Source organism: Pezoporus wallicus, unplaced genomic scaffold, assembly GCF_028554395.1.
Source record: "Pezoporus wallicus isolate ANWC-B61680 ecotype Strahan unplaced genomic scaffold, APGP_CSIRO_Pwel_v1 contig_3486, whole genome shotgun sequence".
Taxonomy (NCBI): domain Eukaryota; kingdom Metazoa; phylum Chordata; class Aves; order Psittaciformes; family Psittacidae; genus Pezoporus; species Pezoporus wallicus.
The window spans coordinates 4,320,113-4,344,540 of record NW_026642292.1 but is presented as its reverse complement, the minus strand read 5'-3'; the positions used below and the strand labels follow the sequence as shown (position 1 = coordinate 4,344,540).

The window sequence follows — 24,428 nt, the reverse complement described above, 5'->3', positions numbered from 1 at the left end:
AGGCAGGGTTAGTGCTGGGGAGCACGGCCACTCTCTCTGGACCCTGGCCTTCTTGTTCCCAGGCACAGGACTGAGAAGCAGAGTCTCCGCACAGAGCCTGTCCCTGCGGACTGGGCCGGGCGTGACTGCGGCGGCACCGGGACGGGTTGCGGGGCTGGAAGGCTGACAGCGAGGTGGAGCACACGCGGTCAGGGGGTGCGAGTTGCCGGAGCGCCGTGGTGCAGAGGGGCCAGAGGGCACCGGGAGTGCCGTGGGGTGCTCGAGGGCACAGGGGTACCAAGGAGTGGCGGGTGTGGAGTCCCGAAGTGAGGGCTGCGGGATGCTGGGCTGCGGGGTGAGGGATGCCGGGGTGCCGGTCCCCCGGCTGGTCCCACCCTTGTGCGGCGCTCCCCGCCCCGCGGCCCCGCTCCCCCGCCCTCCCTGACGTGTGGCGCTGGCAGCCCGGCCGGTTCCGCATTCCCGACCCCTCCCCGCAGCCCAGGGGCCGCTATATAACCGGGGCTGATGCAACCCACCCCGCCGCCTGCCACAGCCCGCGGGAGGCGCGCACCGGGGCGGCGGGGGGCGGCGGCGGCCCGAGGCGCCCCGGCGGCAGCCGGCACCGACATCGACATCGGCACCCGGCGGGGCCCGGGGGTCGGGGCAGCGCCGCGCAGCCGGGCGGCGGAGGCGGTGGGGCTGAGCCTCAAGCCCGCGCCCTGCCCCTGCGTGCGGCCGGGCCCCGCGGGCACCCCGGCAGCCCGGTCCCTCTGTACGGTGGGTGCGGGCGCGGGCGAAGGGGAGAGCGCCGGGCGGGCCGGGACTGCGGCAGGGGCGGGAGAGGCGGCTGGGGTTGCCCGGAGGAGCAGCCTGGCACTCCGCGGCGGCGGGCAGGGTGCTGCCCTCCGGGCGGCCACGGGATCCGGCTACCCGCGGGCGGGCGCTCCGCGGCAGCGGCCAGAGCCGCACAGGCGGCCCGGAGCGGCGCGGCTGTCCCCACAGACAGCTACGCGCTGGGTCGGAACTGCCCCCGGGGGGTGCCGGGCCGCTGTCCCGCTTGGGCCTGCCGCAGGGGCGGTGGCAGCGGCCTCGCCAGGTGCCCTCCTTGTCCCCGCTTCACCTGTCGTGTGGGGCGCAGGTGGGGGGCCTGGGCTGCCTCCCCCCTGAGTCGTGCCGTGGTGCGTGGAGGGCGGCGTTGCTGGCCTCCCTCCTACCTGCGGGGCCCCGGGAAGGAGAGGCGCTCGGTCCCAAGTCCGCTTTAGCAGTCAGGCATGGAGTTGAATGGAAGTTGCATTCTTTTGCAAGGTCTGCTCCAGGAGGCACTTTTCTTTTTCCATGGGAGGGAAATAGGTTTGAGAGCAAATTGGGGGAAAGGGAGAAATACCAGAAGAGCAAGAGCCACATTATGTTTCCATTTTCCTTTAATGAAGGCCCTGTGGAGGTGTATTTGAAAACACAGGGTCTCCTATGCCTTCAAGGAGGGTGAGAACACAGTGCTGGCTGGTTCCAGGGCCATATGCAGCGTATGGTGGCCAATGAAATGGGGCCTGGCTCGTTCTCTTGCTTGTCTTGGCAGCCTGCTCCATGGCTTGCATTACCAGCCCTGGAACACAACCACTGCCAAACTGTGTGTGTGCGTGTATGTGTGTGTTTGGACTCCAAGAGCTCAGCAGAACAAATGCTTCTGCAGCTTACACCAGGACTTTTTAGCTAGTTTAGAGAAAACTTGCAGGCAGTTTTCAGTGTCTACACTTGGAATTCGCTGGTGAGTTCTTGTATGGGGACATCTGGGAATGCCAGTCACTGGAGTTCAGATTCTTAGTACTCCTTCTCATTTAATCCAGCAAAAACCTGCCCGTGTGGGGGATGAGTGTGTGGGAGTGGGAGCACCATCCAAACCATCCTTGTGTTAAGTGGCAATTGCTTGTCCCAGGCTCCTGGGGTCTGGGGGATTAACAAGACCTGCTGAGGGTTAACATGCAGGTTGCTGTCTCCTCTCTGAGGTATCAATGGATGCTTCTCCTTCCTCTTCATGGCTGAGTGTTGAGCGTTTCCCTCCTTACAGGATGCAGAGGTTTCTGTGCTGCAGTCCTTGTCAAGGAAGAGTAGATGCTTCCTCACGCCTCTTGCCTGCTCCTGTCCTCTCTGTCTGAGCAGTGTGTCCAACTAAGCTCCTGAAGGAAGCATGGGCAGCACAGTGTGAGCTCTATGGACTCCTTTCCCATGCTCGTGTTTGCTGCTTCAGCTGCATTGCCTGGGCCAGATACTTGACAGCATGCAGTGCCTTGTGTGTGAAGCTGTTGAGAGGCTCTTTTCACCGCAGTGGGCTGTTTCTGGTGGAGTTGGCTCCAAGAGCGAGGGAGACAGAGCCATGGTGTGTGGCATGGACCCCTTGCCAGCCTGCATGTGTCCTGCAGTGACATTCATGTGTCCTGCTGCAAGCAGAGGGCACAGCAAACCTGGTGACATCTGTCTATGGCTGTTTGCATGGATTTCTTGATTGACTGGACTGTTCAGAGTATCAGCCCAACCACTGCTATTTTAACATGCTGCCAGGGAGCTGAAGGTCCGTCTGAGCCTCTCAGCTGAGCAGGGCTGTTGCAGACTAGCCAGAGCTGGTCTTTGTATGGTCTTTGTGGATGACCCTGGCATCTGGGGCATGATTTTGAGGTGTTTGTAAGGGGGAGACTCTCATCTCTGAGGCCATCCTTGGCCCCTGAGGGCAGAGCTCTGTGCTCTCACATCTTCTTGAAGAAGATTCCAGCCATGACCATGTGTGGTCATGGAAGGTCCTGAGGGATTTCAACAACTCCATCACTAACTTCAGTGTCTGAGCTGCAGCCTAGCTCAAGATCAGGATAGTCCTTCGTCCTCAAATCCCTTTTGAGCTGCTTCAGGTAGAAACAGAAGCTTTTACCTTCCTGCTCTGTACCGCCGTCCGGTGTGTGGTGCAGCATTATTAAATGTCTGCCACAAGTAATTAATTGCAGTCTCTAATAACAATACTGTGATAATTAATTGCAATATTTTGCAGCTATTGCAATTAACTGTTGCAGTAGAGGAGCCTTGCCATGCTGGGTGCTGCACAAAACCCTGCTGTCACAGGTTGCTTTCAAGTCAGTCGCTGCATTGCAGTGGTGGGGGCAGTGTAATGCTGATCTAGAGCTTTGCACTAGGTATGGAGGAAAACATTCAGGGGAAAAGGAGGTCTGTGAGGTGACTGCTTTGCTAATGGAAAGAGGGGCATTACTTCTAAAGCTGAGGACCGGAGGACCAGTATTACCTTTCCTTGTAATGGGGATAAGGAGTCAAAGCATCAGACGGGCAGGTATGGGGCCTGATGGTAGGAATCAGCTATGGGAGGCTGCAAAACTGCACTTCTGCTGAGGAGAGGCTGTCTGCCCTGTGGGTACAGTGTAGGGAGCTTTGTGCCTCCCTGATGGATAAGAGGAGGGAGGCAGCAAGATGCTCTGTGTTCCTGTTTTCAGAAAGCTTTTCATAGCCTTCTGTCTGTAAATGACTTGCACATTCCTCCTGCCATCTGCGTGAAACTAGATGTACAGGACTGAGCCAGACTGCTCCCACTCATGAAATCGGTTTAGACTTCCAGTTCATAAGGAACTGTCCTTCACAGCTCCTTCCTCTCTTTAGCATTTGGTCCTGAAGCCCACTCACTGGAGCTTGGGAGTTTGGGATGGGACATTACATGTCTGGTGTTCACAAACCTTGCAGCTCTTCTCCCACCACGTGGGGTTGCCTGTGGGACAAAGGGCAGCAGCTGGGGGTGTCTGGGAAGGGCGCAGATGCTTCTTTGGCCTTGCACACCCTGGGACTGATTGCAGGAGCTGTCTTTCCCTCTTGGGATGGAAATGGAGTGTGGAGGTGGTGAGGTACGATGGTGTCTAGCATACTGAGGTGACATGCTGCAGCTCACTGCACTTGGTAAGCCATGCCGTGACTGTGCCTTAAACTGGTCTTTAAATAGAGGGGAATCTCTCTGATGCCATAAAACACTAAAGTTAAGTCCCTGGTAAAGAGAGGGCATGCACAGTTTTATCCCAGGGGGTGTCACTGCAGCTTTTCAGTACACTACAGGTGATGGGTTCCTTGGCATCACAGCTTCAGCAGGTGAATGAATGAATGTACAGTGGCAGTTGTTAAAGTCCATGTTTGCTAGCACTACTGCATGGATATCTGAAAAGACTGCTTACAACCAAAGGGCTTGGCTGCAGCTGTGCTCTGGTGGTTGGCAAGTAACTTTGATACTGATCAGTGTGGTCTTTGGTGTTGGCACTGCAAGTCACTGCAAGTCACTGCTTTTGACAATGCAGACCAGAAGCAGCCAAACAGGAGACAGGGCGACCTGCTGTAAGTTATAACAAAACTGTATGCATCAGATGCATCTAGACCAGACAGCAGTTGTGTGGAAGAGTATTGCATTTTAGACAACAGCAAAAACCTGTAATTGCTTGGCTAGATACTTGCGGCACTGAGAATATGGGGTAGTGGCTTTCTGCCTTCAACTTCATTGTGCTTAACTTGGCATTCACTGGGGGGTGAAGCTTGAAGTTGAAGAAGGTCTGTAGGCTCCAGTGACCCCCAGCACCATGTAGCCTCCCCAGCCAGAAGAGTCCAGATGGAAAAAAAGCAGTGGCTCTGTGCTTCAGAGAAGAAGTGATAGCCAACTGCCCTGTCTTTGTTAGGGAAGTTACATTCTTCGGACATGAGAAGTTGGGCATGTCAGGAAAGGGTTTTCATGCAAATCATCCTTCTGCCAACAGAAGGAACTAGAAAGATGCAATATATGACATACAGGCTGAGCAAACTTGATAGCCAGGAGCTAAAAAAATAAAAACTTACAATAAAGCCTCAGTAAAATCTAAGGAACTGTAAGTTGCTTTTCAAGTAGCACTACTTCTGATCTCTACAGCAGAGTTACTGTGTGTTGGCCAGGAGCAGATGAAAGGCCAGTTGCTGTGACTTAGGTGCTCCAAGACAGTACATACAAATGGCAACAGTATGTTAAGTGCTAACATGCTAATGAAGAGATCAAAGATAGTTTGTATGGTGGCTCGCAGATTTTGGCAGTGCTCTGATGAATGGCAGCTGAGAAGTAATGGCAGGCACCCCAGTTGAGCCTTGAGTGACAGCACAACAGGCAAGCACAGAGAAGGGCTGGTAGGACCATGTTAGTGCAGAGCTTAACGTGGGCAAGATAGAAACATGGTGGTATTTACAGAGTGTCAGAATCTGCTAGCTGGCAATATTAGGTGCTAGACTAGCTCTCTGAGCATTGGAAGAGCACTTGGATCAACCATTGCAGATGTCAGACCATGTAAAATAGCTTCTGTTGGAAGAAACTGTGATTTATAGACAGCAAGACTGAAAATAAGGTTGCAAACAGCCCTGATTCTTGCCAAGGAAGCTGACAACAGAGATAAGGCAGTAATGGCAATTTAAATTGAAATGTGACTGTTGGAGCCTGCTTTGGGATATTGTGGTCCTCTCTGCTGTCAGTGCAGCAGGAGCATCTGCATTGGATTTATAAAGAAGCAAACAGCACCTCTGGATAAGTGAGGATGAATAGAATGGTCAAGGGGGAACAGTGGATGCAAACTAAGGCAGTTTCTGCACAGGGAAATGAACGTAAAATTTCAACACGAGTAGGCATTCCTGTGCCTGTTTTAGTCTGTGGGTAAGAATAGCACTGAAGAGGAGTCAGGAGGGGTGTGAATATAGGTTAGCAACTGGAGTACAAGCCCCCAGGGACACAGGATTGCGTGGATTATGCCTACGCATGTTAGATTTATGCCATAACTGTTATGCAAACATCAGCTCCTTAAAACAAAAAAAAAACCCAACCAAAAAAAAACCCAAACACCCCTCCTCTCAACCCCACTCACTCCCCCTCCCCCCACCCAAAAAAAAGAGTCCCCAGAAAAAGCAGCAGCAAGATCAGTGAGGGGAGGGAAACCAAACCAAAACACCCCAAAACTCTGGCAGATGAAGATTAGAACTGCAGGAGAAAGAATAGGAGGATTCTGTGATACACAGGGACAGTGTCACTGAGGAAGCTGAGCAAGTGTATGGGACAGTAACAACTTGGTAAAGCTGCTTCTCAGTTTGTTGTTGGCTCCAGAAGATAACAGACCCTGGCAATAGGAGAAAAGCTGAGTAATGGGCGCTGTCTTTAAGAAATATTAAATCAACCAGCGTAGCAGACTGTTGACCATAAGGATGTAAGTGGGGGACAAAGCACCGAAATGCTGCTGCTGGGAAAGATGCAGCAAAGCAAAGGTGAGCAGCGAAAGCTGAACTGTTGTCAGCTTTGTGTGGATGAGACAGTTGATAAAATAACTGAGCTGACCAATACCACAACAAGAACAAAGCAAGGATGCAAAAGTGACTGTAATAATTAGGGAGTTTACAGACATATTGGCAAGAGGTCAAGTCTTGTGTTACAGCATGTTAACCAGAACAAGGGGAGTGTAGAGGCAAAGCTGAAGAAATACAAACTGAATTTTGACCCATGAAATCACGTGCTGACCAGACCTTTGCTGCAAGGATAGTTGCTGAAGAGAGCACTGAATGACACAAGCTGCTCATTACTGAGCTGAAGTTTTAAGAAAGCCTTCTCTGTCTTCTAATTCGCTCTGGAGCATCTTGATGTCATGGCACGAAATGATGAATAGCATCAGTGCAGAAGGCACAGCTACGGTGAATGTAAACTCAAGCAGATGGTGTCACGCAGATCCCAGTGTCATATATATGGCTGCACATTCTCTTTCTCCTTCCTGCTTTGCTTTGCTGTTAGCTTCATTATGTGAAAAAGCATAGCTGATACAATGCAGGAATTGTGTGGCTCAGCTGCAGGACACCACAAGCTAGGTTTTACTGAAGATACTTTTCTTAACTCATGTAAGGAGACGTTGAAAGGCTGCCTGGCAATGTGGAATAAAAGACTGCGTTAATAACCAGTTCTGAAAAGAAAAAATCTAGTAAGAATCCCAGCTAAAGCACTGTTAGAAAGTGAAGGAATACAGAGTTGAGTTGGTTCATGTGCCTTAGAAATAACAAACACTGCACTGCAATATCCAGAAAGGAATTAGGACTTGGCAAGGCACCAGCCTTATTCACCCCATCCAGCAAGATGTGGCTGTTGAAAAACAGAAACTTAAGGGTCGAACTCACATCTTGAACTTCAGTGTTATTTCTCTTCTACCATGCAAATGTGGTAGAAATATGCTAGGGCTATAGGCAGGCATGTCAATGTCTTTCAGGGTAGTGGCCTCAGGAAAAAGACTGAAGTATTAAATAGAATTACATGCACTGGCTTTTTGACATGATCAAAGTACAACTTTTTACCTCTAGCATTAACCAGAAAAGAAGGTGAAAGTACCTGGGACTTTGGATGACAGGAAAGCCTCTCTTACAGGAGGGAGAGGCAAAAGGAGGCTCTGACTAGCAGGGAGTGACAGTGCCTGGGGCTGAGGGGCACTGCAGGCTGGGTGGGATGATCTATCACTGCACCCCTGCTCTGCAGAGAGGGACAGCATCTCCTCTTTCTATTCTTTTCCCCATGGTTATAGTCCTGCTGGGAATGGTTTTATGTGCCTCTCTGAGGTCTATCTCAGCTTGACTCTTGGCAGTCCTTAAGTGCTCCAGAGCTTCCTTACCCCCTAAGCAAGATACATCTTGCAGAAGTCACTGGCCCCCTTCCCACATACTTCTCAGCTCATCTTAATGTTCGGGTTCATGTTCTTCCAGGAGACTCCCGGTGCTGTGGTTTGAACAGCTTTAGATTGAGTTTACACTGATGCAGGTGTGATGTGGGCTTTGGCAGTGCAGTCCCTACATCCAGGATTAATTTTTAGAGCATGTTAGGTACTGGGCCAACTCCTTCACTCTGACCTGCACCTGATGTCATGCTGGTATGGATGCTATTTCAGGGCATAGTAAGCTACCAGATAAAAGAGGCGGAGGGAAAAGGTGGACCAGAGAAAACATAATGTTTTCTCAATTCTGTAGCCAGTTGTCCATGGGAAACTGCCCCAGGCTCAGGGATGCAGGCAGTCCCACAGTATGGAGAACAGATTTCTCCTCCTTCATTGTTTCACAAATTGGAGTGACTTGAACTTTGTGTAGCTGAGGGCTTGGACTGTCCAGCCCAGGGCCTGAGTGCTGTCAGCTGCATGTTGGGATAGAAGACAACAAATGAAAACCAGGTCCCTAAGTCCGGAATGGATTTAGGCATCCAGAGCAGGGCTCAAGTCAGTCAGTTCCCAGCCCAAAGCCTGTGAAAGGGTGGGCCAGGGCCCCAAATCAGTGTGTGCCGTAGCAGCGCATACATGGTATTTGCAGAAGGGAGACTTAAGCCCAAGCTGCTCAAGTTGGGGATGGACATCTTGCACTGACACCTGGACCTCTTCAGTGGCAGATTAGAGCATATGACAGCTCACAGCACATTGCAACCTGTAGGTGCTCTTTGATGCAAATCCTCCTGTCTGTCATGCCAGTAAGGGCTTGCACAGCACCCATGCTGGACGCTGTGGGGCTTGCATAAGCCTTTCTATGCTTGACTAACCTGTGTGATTGGCTTTCCTTCCCTTCTGCAGCTCATCTGCTCTTCCTTCGCATTAGCAAACATACCAAATGATCTCCTGGGTAGAGATGTGCCAACACCAAGAAATCCTTAACTTCCCTGCTTACCGTGATTAACCCTGTTTGACCTCCTCCCACTGACCCTGCTTGAGCAGGAGGGTTGGACCAGGTCCCTCCCCACCTCAACTGTTCTGTAACTCTGTGACCCAGCAGTCCTATCTTGCATGCAGCTTTACTCAAGTTTTCAGCCTGATACTGACATCAACTTGTCACCCCAGGATGGGAAGTGCTGAGCAACTGTGGCAGTTGGCTTGACAATGTGTGTGTGTGCCTCAGCTTAGCACAGCTCCCCTGCCTGGACCAAATGTCTGCATTGCCTGTTACCTGGTCTCTCAGCAGCTGAGAGTGGATGGTTTGGAAAGAGGAGGGCAAGGGTATGTTATCCCCTGCTTAATGCACATCCTCACTCTGGCAGTCTGTGCTCTCAGAGCTTCCAGGCGTTTGTGCAGACTAGTGTGACTGATGGTCCTTTGTGGACCCCTCTTCCATGAGAAGCCGCTCAGTGAGATTTTGGATTCCCTTCATTGGCCTGTTTCTCACTCCAGACATCACTGGTCCCTGTCTGCTGACTGGGTGCCTCCTGGCACAGGGGCAGGATGGGGTGAATGCCTGGAGGCTCCTGGAAGGTGCTGGGACTGGCCTGTCTGGGCAGAACAAGGAGAGCAGTGCACAAGCACTGGGACAGATTGAGTTGAGTAGGGGGAAAAATGATGTGTAAATGGAAGTAACTGGGTCACTTGTGAGTGTCCCAGGCCATTTAGACAGGTAGGGATGTACTTGGGCTGTAGCAACCACCCACCTGCTCCCTTTGTTTTTTTTTCTGGTAAAACAGTTCCAGCTTTATAGGCTTCCCATTTTAGCTAAAATTTTATTTCTTTATCTCTTAACCACTTGTTTTTCACGTTTCTGGTCACTCCCTTTCTTCTGCCTATGAGTGACTTTGCCAAGGTTTGTCCTGATCCTATTCTTGCTGGCACTGCATTTTTTTTCTTTCCTGATAGAAGGAGTCTTTTGTACCTTGCTCCGTTTCTCCTCCCCTTCAGTCTTTGCTTTCTCATGTCTGTGCTGGGAGATGTTTGTTCTGTGGCAGGTTTCCCTCTTGCGGTTTTATCCCTGGTACCTGTGTGCTCTGTCCCACCCCTGACCAGTGGTCTGAGCCTGTCCAGAAGAAACCCAGCCTAAGGCATATTATGGTCCTCTTTGTGCCATTTTCTTCCTGTCCTGATAACCTACGCATTAAGTGGAACTCAAGAGCAAACCTTGGTCTTCTGCACTCCAGAGAAAGGTGTACAAAAAACAGCCCATGGGACTACTGCTGTAGCCAGCTCCTGCTTCTGGTGCTTTGCCACTCAGATCTTTTCCCTTCCTGATGTATGCACCAGTAGTGTATCCTTCCTAGCAGGATTCATGTAGTTTGGTTTCTGTCACACGGGTTTTGCTTAGTCCTTGCCTTTGCTATCACTAGGAAGGGGTGGCTGGGTTTTTTGGGTGATGGGACTGCAAAATAAATTTGATTTGTTATGCATTGTGAGGTCCTGTAGCTGGGTTGTAACAGGCCATGTCTCACTCTCCCTCCAGCCTACAGAGCTGTTTCCCCTGCTATGATGCCAGGGCAGATCCCTGACCCGTCCCTGACGGCTGGTGCGCTGCCTGGGCTCGGCCCCTTGACAGGACTGCCTGGCACAGCCCTGACTGCTGAGGAGCTGAAGTGCGCTGACATCCGCAACATCGGGGCCATGATCTCACCACTCCACTTCCTGGAGGTGAAGCTTGGAAAGAGACCCCAGCCTGTGAAAAGTGAGGTAAGTCTTGGGGCTGCTGGCTGCAGATGACCCTGAGGGGCCATTGCCTTCACCTGCCTGGCTTTCTCTCCTGCCTGTGCCCCAAGCACAGGGTGCTTTCCTGCCAGGGTGGCCAGCAGTGTGTTTTATAAGCATGTTGTGCTGCCTGTTTGGTGATGTGCACATGTGTTGGTTGCTGCTCCATGAACTGCCTCTTCCCTGTGCCTGAATCTGTGTCCCTGCTGCATGGGCTGGGAGTGGTGGTCTCAGTGTCCCAGACCTGTCTGGTCCCATGCAGCTATTGGCAACCAGCTGAACAAAAAGCCTGCTTGTGGAGCCTGGTGCAGCTGGCATGGTCCTAAGTTGGGGCGCACACCCAAAGGAGAAGCCATGCAGCCTGTCAGAAGATTTAGAATCATAGAATGATATAACAGGGTTGGAAAGGATCTTAAGATCATCTACTTCCAACCCCCCTGCCATGGGCAGGGACACCTCACACTAAACCATGTCACCCAAGGCTCTGTCCAACCAGGACTTGAGCACTGCCAGGGATGGAGCATTCACAACTTCCCCGGGCAACCCATTCCAGTGCCTCACCACCCTAACAGTAAAGAATTTCTTCCTTATATCCAATCTAAACTTCCCCTGTTTAAGTTTTAACCTGTTACCCCTTGTCCTATCACTACAGTCCCTAAAGAAGAGTCCCTCCCCATCATCCCTGTAGGCCCCCTTCAGATATTGGAAGGCTGCTATGAGGTCTCCACGCAGCCTTCTCTTCTTCAGGCTGAACAGCCCCAACTTCCTCAGCCTGTCTTTATACGGGAGGTGCTCCAGTCCCCTGATCATCCTCGTGGCTCTCCTCTGGACTTGTTCCAACAGTTCCATGTCCTTTTTATGTTGAGGACACCAGAACTGTACACCATACTCCAAGTGAGGTCTCATCATTTGATGAAAGCATCATTTGCATGATGCTTTCATCCCACCTCAAGCCCTTGGTGCTGCTGGTGTTGGCGTTGCCTTTTCTGTGAGGACAAGGTGTGTGTGTGAGTGCTGTTGAGCAGCAGCAGTAATCCTGCCCTGCTGCTCTCCTCCTGGGATGGGGCAGGTGGCAGCTTCTGCTTGGTACCACAGGCTGGCATGTCAGAATCAGGCTACAGGGACTTGGGAGACACTTGCACAGCATTATCCTTGTGTGGTTGTCTCATGTGTTGGTTGTCCAGTCCTTGACTCCTTGACCCTTACTGTACTGGTGGTGAATGTTTGCACCTTGTACTGCTTGCAGGCAGAGCTGGGAACCCATCAGTTCAGAGACCCCGTGGTGATGAGGGTAGTGGCTGCTGTCAGGTCTGATAAACAACTCTTCTGAACAGTGCATTTGCTGCTGTGGATACCTCAGGTGATGCCATGTGAGGATGCAGCGATGTGCATCCTCTAGAGAAGTCTGTGAGGCAGTGATAGATGATGTGAAAAACTGTGATGAGCTGTGAGCTGAAGGGGGTAAAACATCAGGTCCAGGGAGCAGCCTGATCTCTAAATGGTGCTGACACGTGATTTGACCTAACATTCATGGCAAAAGCTCAGCAGCACCCGGACCCACCTGTGGGGAGGGTGCCTGTTCCTTACCTCCAGCCCCTTGCAGTGGACACCTCCAGGGAGAGCTAGTAAGCTGGAGTCCATCTGCTAGCCTTGCATAGGTGCTTTGTGCCCAAGGGGGTGTCCAATCAGCTTGTGCAGCTTCCCATGGAGATCACCTGGAGAAGGATTGAGCAGTTCTGCAATGTCAAGAGCTGAGGCAAAGATGCTGTGGGAAGGCATCGGAAGGGCCTGGGGTATGCTAGTGGCTTTGGTCTCTCTATGGCAAAGCACTCATGGGTCGGCAACTGAAGCCAAACGCTGTCCCAAGCTCTCAGCCTGGGTATCCTACAGCAAATGCGGTTCAGTGCCCATCTTGCTTCATGGCTTGGGGAAGAAAGAGGAAGTATGTAATTGTGCTGTTTTCCCAGTCACAGCTCCTTTCTTGGGTGTCTCAGGCACCTCTGAGCTGGCCCTATAACAGCTGCTTTTGTTCCGTAGGCATAGAATCATAGAATCATAGAATAGTTAGGGTTGGAAAGGACCTTAAGATCAAGTTCCAACCCCCCTGCCGTGGGCAGGGACACCTTACGCTAAATCATATCACCCAAGGCCTCGTCCAACCTGGTCTTGAACACTGCCAGGGATGGAGCATTCACAACCTCCCTGGGCAACCTATTCCAGTGCCTCACCACCCTAACAGGAAAGAATTTCCTTCTTATATCCAACCTAGACTTCCCCTGTTTAAGTTTTAACCCGTTACCTCTTGTCCTGTCACTACAGTCTCTAATGAAGAGTCCCTCTCCAGCATCCCTGTAGCCCCCCTTCAGATACTGGGAGGCTGCTATGAGGTCTCCACGCAGCCTTCTCTTCTCCAGGCTGAACAGCCCCAACTTCCTCAGCCTGTCTTCATACGGGAGGTGCTCCAGTCCCCTGATCATCCTCGTAGCCCTTCTCTGGACTTTTCCAACAGTTCCATGTCCTTTTTATGTTGAGGACACCAGAACTGCACACAATACTCCAGGTGAGGTCTCACAAGAGCAGAGCAGAGGGGCAGGATCACCTCCTTCAAGCTGCTGGTCACGCTCCTTTTGATGCAGCCCAGGATACGGTTGGCTTTCTGGGCAGCAAGCGCACACTGCCGGCCCATGTTCATTTTCTCATCAACCAGCACCCCCAAGTCCTTCTCCGCAGGGCTGCTCTGAATCTTAAGATTCATGGGATGTAGTCTCATTGGCCTCTGTGCAGCAGGGACAGGGCATGTGGGGTGAAGATAGGGGAAAATCCACTGACAGCCCCCACGTAGCCACTGTCCCTGCAGCCAGTTCCTCCCCTGCATATCTTGTGGAGCTGAGAACAGCAAATGGAGCTGCCTCTGGCACAGGCTTTGCAGTGAAAGCCTTCGGGAGCTGAAGCAGTAGCTGCTTATCCCATGAGCAGCCAAGAAGCTGCCCACGCATGATTTTGCAATGCAGCCTGCGGCTGCTTTCCTCTAGCCAGAGCCAGCGGACTCTGGGTACCAGCATGTCATGCTCTGTGCAGCGCCTGCAAGCTGGGGCACGGGCAGCTTCCTCTGCTGTGCTGGGGGGACCAGCACCTTCTGGCACTGAGTTGTTTGTCCCTGGGACTGCACACAAAACCCACCTCGCAGGGTGATGGGCATCCCCATTGCGCAGGCTGCCTTTCTCTTGGGGCAGCTGTTGACAAGTGCTGCCGGGCTCCTCAGGCTGGTGATCAACTTGGTTCCTGGTGCTGCTGACTGAAGCAAGTCTGGGTCAACCCCAGACCCGCAGGGCTCCCCTGGAGATCAGCTACTGAAACATGCTGTGGGGTGATACACCATCACTGTCTCACATACAGTAGAGTCCTAACCCCCAGCACCAGGGTCATCTAATGTTTTTGAACTGAAATCAAACAGAAGCAAAGAGGGGGAAAACTGCTTGAAGTTATAGGAGCTATGGTCAGAAACAGAGCCAAGAGCTCAAGCTGCCACTGTCTGTGCTGAGCTACCCTCCTTGAGCATCTGTACCCAGTCTAAAGGACATGGCCCTTTGCTGGGCCCTCTGTGGGGTGGAGGGGAAGCTGAAGGGGCAGCGAAAGGTCACTTTGATTCTTACTGAATGGAGCAACTGGGCATGGAAGTGTTCTCAGGGATACTGTGGGGCCTGGGCAGTTGCTGTTGGCTCTTCCAGTTCCTGTTTTACAGCCCCAGCGGTACTTTGCAGGAAAGTTTGGGCTTCGTGTATTGAGCTTTGGAGTTCTGAGCACATGTCCTCTCTCTGCACCCTGCTAATAAGCCTTGAACTAAAAGGCCAAGAAGCTATCCAAGGGGTAGATGAGTGGAGGGGAATGGTGGCTACCCTGATGTCCGCCTCCTCTTAAACTCTTCATGGTAATTTTCTAAGAGCTGCTTATGCCTTTGCTATGGGGTATCCTGGTCCTGCCAGGAGGAAAAGGCAGCAGAGCATGGAGTTAGAGCTTTCCTGGTCACTTGTGCTAATGCCTGTCATGTCTGAGTTACATGGGTGCAGTGAGAGCTGGTCACTTGTAGCTGGACTTGGAGGCATCAGTGCAGCTCCCATCCTGGCTTTCCCATGCACCATCAAGCATGGTGTGTGATGCCCCATGGCACTGCCTTGGGAATCAGGCATTATTGAAGTCTATGAATGGGTTGTGCTGACTTTGTAGCAACTTTGGAATAATGTTTGGGAAGTAAGGTAGAGAAAATGCAAAAGCTACTAGTGCTAGGAAGCCTGGACATCATTTTTCTAAAGCATTCTATACATGCTGCATATTGGACATGCAACTTCCTTCATGTACCCCTTCACCTTAACTGTGCTGAGTCAATGTCTTATCCTGACCTTGCACATCACATTGACATGTTTTGATCAGTGGGCTTTGGACTCTTGTGGATATTAGCAGTGTGCACAGTCTGCTGTGGATGATGGCACATACAGCATTTGTTTCCTGCAGATACCACCAGTGTACCTACATGTGGGGTGATTTGGTGGCCCCCTACCCCCACCATGCTCTGTGACCTCGGAAACCTGTGACCTTTCATTTGAGGTGACTCAGCCCAGCTCTAGAGCAGCAAGGCTGTTCAGATGGTGTGTGCTGCAAGAGGCTCGTCTGGCAGATGTGTCCTTCAGCCACACTGACTTGGGAAGGTACTAGGGGAAGGACATGCCTTTTCTGACTGGACCTGCACTTGGAAAAGGTGCAAATAGGCTGTAGAAGTGCTCATAAAGCAAATGTTTCTGCCGCTGCATTTGAAAGGATTTGTTCTGTCAGGTATTTGTTGATAGGCATGAGGCAGTTGTCCGGTATCTCAAATTTCAGAGTCCCAGGTCAAAGCTTGAAGACACATGAGCTTGAAGACACTGGGGACCTTTACTTCTTTAGCCATACTACAAAGCATAAGCTGGATACCGACTTTGCAAGATATTCCAGCACTTCAGATATTTCTTGAAGAAACTGGTTTGGGTTCTCAGATGTAAGCATGCCATAGGCCATTTCCTCAAGCTTTGTAGTAAATATCCCTAAATACTTTGATTATGGGTTTCTAACCCATAGGGCTTGGGGTTTGAATTAGACATCACAGAGCAGCTGAGTCATGGTGAACAGCGCAGGTACTGCCGTGTCCTGCCTCTTTACAGGGGATGCAGGACCTGTCACTGTGGTGGTCCCCTGACAGCCAGTGCTGAAGCTGCAGCAGACAGTCCCATGGACTGGAAGGGGGAAACAGCAGCCAGGCCCTGCTGGGGGACCTTGCAGGTTTCTCTGCCTCTCACCCTGGGCTCTGTGCGTGATGCTTCGAATGACTGTGCTCACAAAGCTGTACCTGTAGATGTCTGTGTGATGAACTGTGCTCGTCTTTGTGGGTTGGGGCTGTGTTCCCCTTGTCTCCCCCATCTCTCAGCGAGGGAGCAGCCCTGCAAAGAGTTGTATGTCCCTGCCAGCTGTGGGTACCACACTGGTGGAATTAAAGGCCATGGCAGCAGCATGCTTGGTTGCTGGTGAGGATTAGTCCACATCACTGGTGGCCACTGGCACACATGGCTGCCAGCCCTCTTCTTGTCCTGCCTGATGGGGCTGCTAGTGCTCGTCCCTGCCTCTTGACCTGCCCCACACATGCCGGCTCTGACCTGGGCTTCTCTGTCTTATTGCAGCTGGATGAGGAAGAGGAGAGGAGGAAAAGGCGCCGGGAGAAAAACAAAGTAGCAGCAGCACGATGTCGTAACAAGAAGAAGGAGAGGACGGAGTTCCTGCAGCGGGTGGGTGCCCTGACCTCTGCCAGGGCACAGCAGGGACCTTGGCAGGAGCACTTCCTTAGAAAGGTGCCCTAGCTGTGGGCAGCACTCCCTCCTGAACTACCCCCTTTTGCTCCTGTGCCCTTACTGGCAAAATACCAGCCCAGTGACCCCCTTTCCACGAGGCTGTGAATGTGGTGGCTAGGCAGAGCTTACAAGCATCCCTGTCTGTGCCCATGGTACCAGGGATGGACGGGGCTAAAGGTGGGCTCTGGGGCCTACCTTCAGAGGGCTAAAGGAGGGCTGATAGTGTCCCTGCATTAGGAGGAACACCCATGAGAGTGTGGCACAGGATAGGGGCTGACCTGCCCAAGTTCCTGAAGGTTTCCCCGTTAAGAGGCCAAATGTCATCTCACCTGTGACCCCAAGGCAGCAAAACTCTTGCAGCACCTCGCTGCTTTTCTGCAAGGGGTGGTAGGACATGGGCAAATGACACACTGGAGGACAAGGACCCACTTCACAAGGGCAAATCCTTGCAGATGGGGAGTAAAAACTTAAATGAGGGTTTGTTTCCCAGCCCTCTTCCAGACCATGGAAAGCACCCAGGCAGCGTTTTTGCTGTGGTGCAGCAGAGACCTGTCCTAGGAGATGGCTCTGTGTTTTTTTGTGGTAACACTGGTAATGCAAGGCAGCGGGGATGAACTGCCTGCAGGACCTGTGCCTTTGCAGGTCCTGAGGCTGCTTGTGTGCTGCACGGGCTGAAGGACAGCACTGAGCAGAGATGGCTTGTTGGACAAATTGTTTCTCCTTCTGTCTTGTCCTGTTGAAGTAAAGTCACATACGGTTGTGTTTCTGTCCTGCTAGGAGTCTGAGCGTCTGGAGCTCATGAATGCTGAGCTGAAGGCACAGATAGAAGAGCTGAAACAGGAAAGGCAGCAGCTGATCCTGATGCTGAACCGGCACCGTCCCACCTGCATCGTGCGGACAGACAGCATCAAGACGCCTGAGAGCGAAGCCAACCCACTGCTGGAGCAGCTAGAGAAGAAGTGAAGGTGGCACTGGGCCAGGAGGAGGAGACAGTGGCGCAGGGTATTCCAGGGTTTCTAATGTATGTACTGTATGAAGAACTGTGCACCCAGGCCTGGTGCAGCCAGTGCCCAGTGGGCTTCCTTGGGAACTATGGACCAAACAAATACGGGGACAGAGAAGATCAGGAACCTTCAACTATGTACTGTTGAGGCTGAACCAAGGAGCAGGGCTAGTGGCGCCGGTGAGGGCAACCTCCCTGTGATACCTCATCATGGCCCTTCAGCCTGCTCACGGCCCTCGGGGCCCAACAATGCCGCAGCACGTCCGGCGACGACCACATGCCCCATGGGGAGAGGGCTGCGTGGTTCCCACCAGCTCTCTGCCCAGCGGCTGCTGCTGCTCCTGGCACACGCTCCGGAGGGAATCCCGCACCCAAGAACCACAAACACTTGATGCAGCCCCATGTGGTGGGCAGGCCTGTCGGGGCTCGGTGGCGCAGGCGCCCCCCGCAAGCACACTCAGTATAATGTTTACAGCCCAGCTGTCCATGTCGGCCGTGCTTTTGAATGCACATTTTTACACTTTTTTAAAGTATTTTTTACAAAGTTTTTATACAGCGATCTCTATATGGATTTATATAATCACTAGATGTGATCCCATAGAAATGTATGTTACGATGGTCTGTTTGTTACAAATGCATATGCCACAGTTATCTCCATTGTGTTACTTGTCTGGTAGCATCTGGTTTCTTTCCCAGCATGCTGGGAAGGAGCTCCAAGCTGCCCTCTGCAGTGGTGTCGCTACCCTCTCCATCCATGTATGTCCTTCATAATATTCAGTTCTGTATCTCTCAGTAAATGTTACCTTTATGTATGTTGTCCTCCTGTGCTCTCTCCAGGTGAGGCCATGGTGGGCTCTGGCCAGAGCGTGGCACTGTGGCAGCATATGCCAGGTCTGACCAGGCCAAGTGCATTCCTGGCTGAGTGGGATGGTGGAGCTGATCCCTTTCTGGTGGTTCTCTGTAGTAGCAGCTATGGGCCAGGGGAATTCACCATGGGGAAGTTGGGAACCTTGGCGAAAGCTCTGTCCATTGTCAAGCAAGAAGTAGCTCAGTGCTGCACCAAAGAAGGCCTGCAGGGCATGGTTTGCCAGCTGGAAAGGCAGAGGTGTGAAACAGGGGCACCATCTCATCCTTACCTGGTCCTTGTTTGAAGTCTGAACACAGCAGCTTGAACTCCTTTGAGGAGATAGAGATGGGGGAGCTATCACAATGTCCTTGTGGTGGTGATCCCTTCATGGAAGAAGGTGGAGGACAGTTCCTTTGGGTCTCTGCTGGGTCCAAGCCTTGCCCCTAACTGATGTGCTGGGAGACCTCCTAAAGGTTCTCCTGGACTTCAGCCAGAGTTGAGCACAGGGGTGTGGAGGTTGAGAAGATAATCAGCCAGGTATGTTTCAGGTGCTGGGACTGAAAAGTTAACATCCCCATACAAATAACCAAGCCCTGACACGATTGCTGTGTTCCTGACTCTTAGATATGGAGGCAGTGAGAAGGTACCTTGATCTAGACCAAGCAGACCATATCTCAGCATCCACGAAGGGTTGTCTCAGAGGAGCAGTGGTGCATCCAGTCTTTTCTCAGGCGGTGTCCTACCCATTACTAGTGTGGATGAGGCTACTTAGATGCAAACTGCAAATGAAAGAAGCTTTCAGTGTCTGGTACAGGTGCACACTTGAGCCAGGAGCCCTGAAGCAGTGGTGGGGAGAAGATGAGCTTGACCTAAACGTGACAACAGCATGAGAGGAGGCCTTCCCTGAGCATGGCTGCTTCTCTAGTGCATGTTTCAATCTTTGTAGTCTCCTTTTCCAACTGTTAACCTCCAGGGCTATACAACATTAGTCCTTTCCCTGTTTCATACTTCTTCCTGGAGTTCCTCTCCCTTTCCATAAATTCTGTTTTGGGGACCTCCCAGAATGCTGCCAGTAGCCTTATTTAGTGTGAAGCATGTTGGATGTGTTACAGACAAACTTTTTGCCCTGGGAGGGCTAGTTGTCTGAGGTGCTTGGAGGGATGTGCAAGGGCAGGACCTGAAGCAAAGCTGGTGGAGAAAGGCAGTGTCTGGCCTGGCTTCCACTGCCCGCTGGCCAGCTGTCCCTCTGTACTTCCTTCTGCCCAGACACTACGGTGGTGGCTCAGACCCATTTCTCAGCTGCTAGCTGGAGCCAATCATTATGCATAGAGGAACACAATGCCTCTCACCGAGCTCTGCTGGAAGGACACAGAGCACTTGCTGGGCCTGCTCCTCTCTTCAGGAGCTTTATTTCTCTCTGCAGAATATATGTGGTAGTGAATTCCTGGGCTTCTGAAAGTGTCAGTTTCCTCTTGGGTGGTCAGTGGGAGCTCTGCATGGTGTGTCAGAGGATCCAGCAACAGGCATCTCATGCTTTTTGCTCATCTGGGGAGCCTGTGCACTCATCTCCACCAGCCACACACCTTCCAGCAGCACTGGTTGTGCTTGCATGGCCCTTCTCTGGCAAACGGCCACACTGCAGTAAAACTTCCTGCTGTGAAAACAGCTGGCTTGCAAGAGAAATATAAGGTGCCCTTTGAAACCAAGCATCAATTTAATGCTCAGGTACTCTAGCCAAGGCTTATGCAGGCAGTATGCAAGTCCCAGCAGTGCCCAGATGGGTTTTTGCCTAGTCTCCTGTATATCCTCCAAACAGCCTCCTTCTGCATTCCAGTCAGTACCAAGAGGTTTGCCACTCAGTTTGGGAGATTTCTTTTCAGAGGACTTGGTTAGTTTAAGACCCAATGAAGTTAAAGTAGAGGGTTTAAAGCAGTTAAGGCCTCTGTCCCATAAGTCACAACCTGAGAGTGTTGAATGGAAAAGGCTCCCATCTCTGCACAGCCCTGGGCTGAAAACTACTCCTGGTACCTGTAGGAGACAGGCTATTTGATATTCCTGACTCTTACCGTGTGTCCTCGCCAACCCTCCCTTAGCAGAGGTACAAATATTGCCATGTGACCCAGGGACACCTTTCAGGCTGCTGCATTACAGTGGCATCTCCTGGGCAAGGACAGGAGCAGTGGGCATGTGACAGGCACAGCCCATGTTGCTATGTGTCAGAAGGGTGCTCCCAAACCCAAAGAGCAATTGTTGTACCTGTGGCCACGTCCATCCACCTGGGTGTCCTTCTGGTAATGTGGACTAGCTTGGACAATGCAAGGGACACAAAACCACAAGGGAAGAAGCCCAGCAGCCTCCTGGCCTGTATCAGCAATAGCGTGGCCAGCAGGGCCAGGGCAGTGATCATCCCCCTGTACTTGCACTGGTGAGGCTGCACCTCGAATCCTGTGGTCAGTTCTGGACCCCTCACTACAAGAGAGATACTGAGGTATCTGGAGTGGGTCCAGAAAAGGGCAACAAAGCTGGTAAAGGGTCTGGAGCACAAGTGCGGTGAGGAATGGCTGAGGGAACTGGGGTTATTTAGTCTGGATAAGTGAAGGCTCAAGGGGTACATTATTGCTCTCAACAGCTACCTGAAAGGAGGATGGAGCCAGGAGGTGGCTGATCTTCTCCCAAGTCACAAGAGACAACAGCCTCAAGCTTCACCAGGGGAGGTTTAGGTCTGATACTGGGAAAAATTTCTTCACTGAAAGGCTGCCAAGGGAAGTGGTGGAATCACCATCCCTGGAAGTGTTCAGAAGTCGTGTAGATGCCCTCACTGACAAGGTTTAGTGGTGGACTTGGCAGTCTTAGGGTAAAGGTTGGACTTGATGATCTTACAGGTATTTTCCAACCTAGATGATTCTATGGCATCTCTCAAAGGTCATCCAGCCACCTCTTGGCCTTCCCACGCCCGCACACCCTGTGCGGGGTGTACTGAAGGCCACGACCACTGCAGAGCTGCGGGTATCACGGACTTCGGCTCGGTGCCAGTGGTGCTGGAGCTGATCTTCTGACGGACGTGAGGTTGCTGCCAGCCCCACGTGTCCCGCGGCAGCCAGCCGTCAGGCCGAGCCCCTGTTCCCGACGAGCACACCCGCCTGTCCGCAGGCCTGAGGACCCTCTGAGGGCGGCGGTGCGGAAGCCTATCCCGCCGGCAGGGGGAGCTGCGCGGCCGCGGGAGCCGAGGGGCCGGGCCGGTGTGCCGTCTGCCGGCGGGAGCGGGACTAAGCCGCGGGGGCCGGAGCCGGTGGGTGCTCCTCCGGGCTGAGCCGCAGTTCCGGCCCTTTCACCGCCCGGGCACCAGGCACCAAGGGCTGGAGCACCTCTCCTGTGGAGACAGGCTGAGAGAGGTGGGCTTGTTCAGCCCCGAGAATAGAAGGCTCCAAGGAGACCTTAGAGCAGCTTCAGTGCCTAAAGGGGGCCAACAAGAAATCTGGAAAGGGACTTTTTAAGAGAGCACGTAGGGATAAGACAAGAGGCAACTGTTTTAAACTGAAATAGGGCAGATATAGATCGGATATAAGGAAGAAGGTCTTTACTGTGAGTGTGCTGGGGCACTGGAACAGGTTGCTAAAGTTGTGGCTGCCCCATCCCTGACAGGGTTCAAGGCTGGGTTGGACGGGGCTTTGAGCAACCTGGTGTAGTGGAAGGTGCCCCTGCCCACAGCAAGGAGGTAGAACTAGGTGATCATTAAGGTTCCTTCCAACCCAAACCATTCTATAGTTGTGGTGCCATCCCATGATATCAGATGGTTCTTGTCAGAGATGTGAGCCATTTCCCAGCCATTTCATCTGCAGGCCCCTCTGCTTTGCTGGGTACCTGAGGTGGCTTGACAACAAGAACCACCAGCAGTAACTCCCAGGGTGCCACCAGCCCCCTCTTGCACATGCTCAGCTCCTGTTTCGTGAGATCCTCATTCAGGATCCTTCCTACACTCATCAGTTCAGGCAGGAGCTTTCCCCAGGGCATGATACCGCATTTTTCCTGAAGCCCAGGCAGATGAGTCCCATCACATTTCCATTGCTTAGATGCTTATCCCAGTTCCCTGATGTCCTTTCCGTATTACTCCTGTGCAAATGCCACTCCCATGTATTCTTCCCCAGGGAAATTTGGGTGCCACCTTGCCCCAAAACACCAGGCCAGAGGCAGTGCTGGGGTGATGGGCTGGGGGTCCAGATACTGTAGTTTGGTGTGAGTGCTCCACACTCCATGCCTGACTTCCTTTTTCCCATCAGACTCCTGGCAAGTGGCATGGCCCATGGGCAGCAGGAACCCAGTTTCCCCACAAGGATCTCAGTCTTGCCAGCTCCTCACCCCTGTCTCCCGCAACCAGCTCATCCCAGAGTGGTTAAGCAGCCCATTGTGCTCCCCAAAGCTTAGCTATGGCTCCTTTCCTTTCCTCCTCCTTTTCTTCCCACTCACTGCTCCATGTCCCCCCCACTGTGTGCTGCCCTGGGTGCAAGGGCATCCAGCCCCCCTGTCCTGTGGTTCATCATGGGCAAAGGATGCTTGGAGGCCGTTACTCTGCAGCTTTTCATGGTATTGTTCTCACTTTGTGTTTGCCCTTCTCAGTAGGGGCTGAAGGGACTCCGTGACACTGTGGTAAGAAGCATTAATTAACCTTTGACAGTGACCTACCTCTCTTGTTTCATTTTGAGCCAAGGGCAGCAGGTAATCATTTATCTTTGTCCTCATTGGTTCTTCTACTCCACTTAATGGAAAACAAGCCCCAAAAATCCCCAGCCTTGATATTTATCAAGAGATATGGAAATTTCTTTGATTACCATGGATGCCAGCCTGCACTGAGTGGCACTGGCCCATGGTTGGGCAGCAGGACCGAAACCTGGCTATACTGCCAGGATGATTGTAGAGGAATGAGGAAAACCAAACACTGCTTCCCTCAGCCTGGAAATATCATCTGGCTTCCCTCACCTTTGTGCACTTATCTCTTATTTGTGATCACTGATTGCCAGTGATTGGAGAGGGGGGCAGACACCAGTCATGGGAATAGGACCACAGTCATCTCCTGCCCCTGTGGAGTCACTGTGCTCCTGCTGGGCTCAAGAAACTGCCCTGGAGGGCAGAGCCGGGTGGGTCCCTTGCCCCTGGTCAAGGGCATGAGCCTCCCAAAACTGTGCTGCTGGTGGGTTCCAGGGGCATCTCCAGCCAGGATGTGGGTGCAGCAGGGTGAGTGCTGTCAGAGATGGCATCAGCCCTTGACAGAAAGGAGCTCACTGGCAGTGGATCTGCCACTAACCCTGTCTGTCCAAGGAACAAAACCCTTCAGGGCAGCTGGGGGTCTCTCCGGCTCTCGCTGGGCAGGGCCGTTGGGTAGGGCTGGCACTAGTGACAGTATGGCTGGGGTTCGCCTTTTATTGGCTGAACCCCTGGAGCAGAGGCCCAGGAGCTGCTGCCAGCTTGGACTGGCTCCCCTGCTGCAACTCGGTTTTCATTCCAGGCACAGCTGATGCTTCCCCCAGCCTCAGCGGTGGCTCTGCCTGCACACAGCTGGGTCTCCTGCACAGCGAAGGCACTTTACATCTCCTCACTGCACATGTGGGGAGACCGAGGGGGAGAGCTGGAACTGGGGCTGGGCCTAGGGCTGTCAGGGAGGCACAGAGCAACTCGCCCAGGCCAAAACCAGGCTCTGCAGCCCAGACATTGTCTAGGGCTGAGTTTAGGTAAGAGCTTGGCTGCAGGTGCAGTGTGTGGTTGTGGGATGAGTGAGCTTAACATCACTAAGCCTTTGGGTTTATCTGTCAAGCTGTGCAAGAAGTTAACCCAAGTTAGCTAAAGCAATGGGCTGGTGTGGTGGTGTAAAACGCTCTACCAGATGCCCTGATGCTGCATTAAAGTGGCTTTTTTAAGTGGAGTGACCGGCTCAAGTGGACTCCAGCCCAGGGGATGCATTTAGCAAAAGCGGGCAGCAGGTATGACTGCCTGTTGTGGTAAGCTCTTTGTGAGCAAAGCCTGCTCAGGGACACACAGACAGTGAACTCAGTTGTACCAAGACCACTTTAATTCTGAGTAAAATCATCACCAAGGGGTTTATTGCACTTCAGTCACTTCTAATTTTAATATAGCTTAGCCATTCTGCATGTTTCTGCTCAGACAGGCTCTTGGTTCTCCATTGGTAAAGGAATAGCTTTCCTCTCTCCAGCCTTGCGTCCAGTGCAGAGTGTGAGCAGGGCACCATGGGGCTTGGG

The 24,428-nt window shown here is 52.4% G+C and overlaps 1 protein-coding gene across 2 annotated transcripts; it reads left to right on the top strand.

The window, feature by feature from the left end:
- Window positions 1-609: 609 nt before the first annotated feature.
- Window positions 610-18,145, top strand: JDP2 (Jun dimerization protein 2). Of its 2 annotated transcripts, none has more exons than XM_057428487.1 (4): window positions 610-756; window positions 10,219-10,442; window positions 16,163-16,267; window positions 17,108-18,145. In XM_057428487.1, the coding sequence occupies exons 2-4, from the start codon at window positions 10,242-10,244 to the stop codon at window positions 17,291-17,293; spliced, it is 492 nt and encodes a 163-aa protein (XP_057284470.1). In that variant the 5' UTR covers window positions 610-756; window positions 10,219-10,241; the 3' UTR covers window positions 17,294-18,145. The 2 variants fall into 2 exon arrangements, with proteins under 2 accessions (XP_057284470.1, XP_057284469.1); XM_057428486.1 differs by lacking the exon at window positions 610-756 and adding an exon at window positions 5,948-6,696.
- Window positions 18,146-24,428: the final 6,283 nt, after the last annotated feature.

Bases quoted from the DNA above. Each gene is read 5' to 3' on its own strand.
- JDP2 (XM_057428487.1), top strand. From the start codon at position 10,242: ATGATGCCAGGGCAGATCCCTGACCCGTCCCTGACGGCTGGTGCGCTG. The intron at 10,443-16,162 runs GTAAGTCTTGGG...GTCTTATTGCAG, and splicing joins CCCAGCCTGTGAAAAGTGAG to CTGGATGAGGAAGAGGAGAG. The intron at 16,268-17,107 runs GTGGGTGCCCTG...CTGTCCTGCTAG, and splicing joins GGACGGAGTTCCTGCAGCGG to GAGTCTGAGCGTCTGGAGCT.